General features: G+C 35.9%; 1 protein-coding gene across 1 annotated transcript; it reads right to left on the minus strand.

The window, feature by feature from the left end:
- Nucleotides 1-837: 837 nt before the first annotated feature.
- On the minus strand, nucleotides 838-4765 carry LOC115239481. The gene is made up of 2 exons (XM_029814023.1): nucleotides 4092-4765; nucleotides 838-1192 (listed from the first exon to the last, which is right to left on the minus strand). Exons 1-2 carry the CDS (start codon nucleotides 4379-4381, stop codon nucleotides 838-840), a joined length of 645 nt encoding a protein of 214 aa, XP_029669883.1. The 5' UTR covers nucleotides 4382-4765.
- Nucleotides 4766-4975: the final 210 nt, after the last annotated feature.

Raw genomic sequence — 4975 nt, forward strand, 5'->3', positions numbered from 1 at the left:
TTTTACTTTTATCGTATTGCATAGTTATAGTAGTATTTGCGGGTTGGTTTCTTATTCGGGGTGTCCTTCCCCTAGGACGACTGGCTTCGCTACGCCTGCGAGCCCGTCCTGCCCGTACCATATCATTAAATTCAATATTCCATAAGTCATTATCATAGTCCGAAGATTTCGCAGTGGTCATCATAATTTTAGTTTTTCGCCTTGGTCCTGTGGGCGACAATAGCGACGATGCGTTTTTAAGCAATGCTAATTCGGTGGAGCCAGAGGCTCCTAAAGAAGTGTCTCTCGAACTCTTCTGCTCACAATAATCCTCCTCTGACTGGTAAGAGGCTCGTAGAATCGTGGAACTTGTGGATTCGGAAGAACCCCATATACCGAAAGAACCCCGCATTAATCATATGGAAAATCTGTCCCGGTCAAATCAATTGGTTTTTAAATATTTTGTAGCTTATGACCTACTGAACAAAAGATGTAATGGGCACATAGCTTAATAATGGACAGTTATCGAGTTATAACAGTCAAGCATGAAAAATTCGGGCTGCCGAATAGTCAACTCTCGGAAGGTATTGATTTTTTTGAAAAATGTTTGAAACAAACATAGTAGGGTTTTACAAAATCTGTTAGTTGGTGACATTATTTGTGAATTTTGAATGACCTTGAAAAGCTCCGTGAACAAAAATCTTTATGTGTCACAGCAGAGATAAGGACCCCACGGTTCGTCACTCCCGTAGTATTTTTTGACTCCAAACCCTCTCTGCAGTGTGTGTATGTGTGTGTGTATGTGTGGGGTAATAAAGTAAATGATACTATTGTATATTACTCATTATATGGATCCTGCTATGGTGGTCTCTGAGCGGCATCTAATATTGTGTTCAATAATGATGAAGAGGGATAACGAACATTGGGCTGGTGTCGTGCATATCCTAAATACCACAATACGCTGGTTACATGTGCACATGTACCCACAGTCCGTGCGCCTGACTTACAGGTGCAGTAATAACCAAAAATCGCCTCCCTCTCATCATCTATATTATCTGCATCTCTTATGTTGTAAGCTATAAATATTTGATGTTTTGTAGCATTACGGAATCGTGAAAACACTCGCACCCTTATGAAACCTTGTTCATCAAACAACGAATCCAATTGAAATTCTTCTTGTGCATCACGCTGCATCTTATCTTGAATATAAGATCTTGCTAGACGAACCCGAAATGTACCAATAGTCAAATCTCATAACCAGAGATGGTAAATCGTGTATATTAGTTCTCAAGAAGTTTTAGTAGAAAAAAGGTTCATCAAAAATATTTTGAAAGCCAGTATATACCCATCTGGAGCAACTATAAGAGAAGGTTTTATCAGATGTCGACCTTTTTGCATTGAGTATGTTTGTCGTAAAACACGAAAGTTGCTACTTTTATGAGTATAAGAATAAGTCCCGTCAATATAAGCAATTACTTTCGGAATAGCTAGCTCAGAATTATATAATTCGTTTGCAAAAGGTGTTACATGTCTCATTATATACTCTTCTCGAGTTATAGCTTGAAAACCAATATTATCAGGGACAAATCTGTTTACTAAAGACTGCCGAACTTTGGAAATCGCTAAACTCACTGCTTGTCTAGAGGAATACTGAAACAGTACTTTAAGAAATTCGTCAGACAGTCCTTGTCGCAGCTTATCTAAAAAATTAAAAGATCTTTTTTCGTAACGTTTCTGATACCACGTTCTTGGAATATAGGATCGCAATATGTATACAATTCTTGAAACTGTTGTTTTGTAATGGGTGCTATACATTTAAATTCATCCTCTGTAAAACTATTTTCGTTTTCATAACGATTATTATTATTTGCTATATTACGAAGAGCTTCTAAGAAAACTTGCAGTTGCTGACCTTTTATTACATATGGTCTATAAATAAATCGCAAACCTGGCAGCAGTAACTGTAAAATAAATCCGCGATCATCCAAATGTTGGTCACAACAATAAACGTGTTCAGGAATATAAATATTTTTCAGAACAAAGACATTTACCCTGGATTCTAACGACAGTGGTCTAATATTTACAATAGCATTGCAAAATAAACAAGAATTATTTCGGGTTTGGGTAATAACGTTGAGTCGTAGGCAAGTCGGATCAAGTTCTATCTGTTCTATTTCATGTACAATAGATACATTGCAATTAAAACATAATCGGCTTTCATTGTCTATATCAATGGGCTCCTTACCCAGCCCAGTTCGCCTAAAAACAGCGATTTGTTTTTTAATTGCATCATTATCGCTATTGATTCGTACCATTTGTCGAGCTTGAAAAGCACGATCGCAAACATAACAATTAATTCCATGTCTGTAAGCCATGATAATACTTTATTATGGAATTGCGTAGCAATATCAGATTGATTAGATATTAAAAACTTTTCTGGTGAAATAATTCCTGAGACCAAAATGAACAGAATACACTGATATCAATAATATCAATATCGGACGTAGTAATGCCAGAAAGTAATAGCATTCGGCAGCAATAACGCTAGAATAGATACGCTTAGTGATGACAATGCCTGCGCTAGCAATATCAACCAATATGATTTCTCACAGATTGCAGATAGAGTATACAATATACCGCCCGCAGTGTAGCAGTGGGGATGAGTCGCCTGACGGCTCTACCTGTACGAATCGAGCGCTCTACACATAACTCTACGCTCATAACCAGAGATGGTAAATCGTGTATATTAGTTCTCAAGAAGTTTTAGTAGAAACAGGGTTCATCAAAAATATTTTAAAAACGTCTCGAATTTAGCTACACGAATATAATAAAAAATAGGCATTTTTGTGGAAGATTTTTGTTCACGGAGCTTTTCAAGGTCATTCAAAATTCACAAATAATGTCACCAACTAACAGATTTTGTAAAACCCTACTATGTTTGTTTCAAACATTTTCCAAAAAAATCAATACCTTCCGAGATTTGACTATTCGGCAGCCCGAATTTTTCATGTTTGACTGGTTATAACTCGATAACTGTCCATTATTGAGCTTTGTGCCCATTACATCTTTTGTTCAGTAGGTCATAAGCTACAACATATGTAAAAACCAATTGATTTGACCGGGACAAATTTTCCATATGATTAGTGCGGGGTTCTTTAAACATATACGTTACGCAAGGATAGATCTATCTGAAACCTTATAAGAAAAAATTGAGATGATAATTACTCTTATAAATAGCGTAAAATTCACTGAAAATATCAGGGATAAAATTAAGATAATCATTATTAATTCCTGCTTTCTATATATAATTATCAAATAAACAAATTGTTCATTAGAAATTATTCATTGTAAGAAATGTAGCGAGTATTTAAACGTTTGAGTATATACAATATATATAAATGGACAGTTATCGAGTTATAACCAGTCAAACATGAAAAATTCGGGCTGCCGAATAGTCAAATCTCGGAAGGTATTGATTTTTTTGAAAAATGTTTGAAACAAACATAGTAGGGTTTTACAAACATAGTAGGGTTTTACAAAATCTGTTAGTTGGTGACATTATTTGTGAATTTTGAGTGACCTTGAAAAGCTCCGTGAACAAAAATCTTTATGTGTCACAGCAGAGATAAGGACCCCACGGTTCGTCACTCCCGTAGTATTTTTTGACTCCAAACCCTCTCTGCTGTGTGTGTATGTGTGTGTGTGTGTGTGTATGTGTGGGGTAATAAAATAAATGATCTTATTGTATATTACTCATTATTTGGATCCTGCTGTGGTGGTCTCTGAGCGGCATCTAATATTGTGTTCAATAATGATGAAGAGGGATAACGAACATTGGGCTGGTGTCGTGCATATCCTAAATACCACAATACGCTGGTTACATGTGCACATGTGCGCCTGACTTACAGGTGCAGTAATAACCAAAAATCGCCTCCCTCTCATCATCTATATTATCTGCATCTTTTATGTTGTAAGCTATAAATATTTGATGTTTTGTAGCATTACGGAATCGTGAAAACACTCGCACCCTTATGAAACCTTGTTCATCAAACAACGAATCCAATTGAAATTCTTCTTGTGCATCACGCTGCATCTTATCTTGAATATAAGATCTTGCTAGACGAACCTGAAATGTACCAATAGTCAAATCTCGTAAATATTCTAATGTTAGGCGTGGAAAGTCACGTAACTGTCCTTCATGTAAATGTATCCATTGTGCATTTCTATAGCACATCCTTTCTACTTCAACTCGCGCTTGAACAATATTAACCTCTCTAGATTTATCAAGAAGTTCTCTTGCTAATCCTGCATTAGCTTCTTCCATTAAAACTAAAGGATGATATCTATTAATTATAGCACCTGCAATGTTATAAAACTCGCCCAAGTGATGAAGATGAGGCATTATAATTGTATGATCAAAAAACTTGAACGTAGACTTGATATGTCCATTTCTAGTTTTAATTATTCACCTTGTTTTTGTCACCAATCGAGACTCATTAGCTTCTTCAGTGAATAATTGTTTCTGTTGAGGTCCAAGAAAAGCTGGCATTTTATACTCAATGCCTAATTCACGAAGTAATGGCTGAGCATCTCGATATCCACGATCTAATATAAAAATGTCACCATCATGAAACCATCCTCTCATATTGTCCGCATCACGTTGAAATTCATTATTTAATATTCGAGCATCATTGTTACGAGAATCAGAAAAGTAAGGACCCTGAATAGCCAGTATATACCCATCTGGAGCAACTATAAGAGAAGGTTTTATCAGATGTCGACCTTTTTGCATTATGTTTGTCGTAAAACACGAAAGTTGCTACTTTTATGAGTATAAGAATAGGTCCCGTCAATATAAGCAATTACTTTCGGAATAGCTAGCTCAGAATTATATAATTCGTTTGCAAAAGGTGTTACATGTCTCATTATATACTCTTCTCGAGTTATAGCTTGAAAACCAATATTATCAGGGACAAATCTGTTTACTAAAGACTGC

This window comes from Formica exsecta, unplaced genomic scaffold (genome assembly GCF_003651465.1).
Source record: "Formica exsecta isolate Colony F162 unplaced genomic scaffold, ASM365146v1 scaffold380, whole genome shotgun sequence".
Taxonomy (NCBI): Eukaryota; Metazoa; Arthropoda; class Insecta; order Hymenoptera; family Formicidae; genus Formica; species Formica exsecta.

Excerpts from the sequence above, each read along its gene's own strand:
- LOC115239481 (XM_029814023.1), bottom strand. The coding sequence starts at position 4,381 with ATGCCTCATCTTCATCACTTGGGCGAGTTTTATAACATTGCAGGTGCT. Across the intron at positions 1,193-4,091 it reads TTTCAGGTTCGTCTAGCAAG|ATCTTATATTCAAGATAAGA; the intron begins ATCTTATATTCA and ends TCGTCTAGCAAG.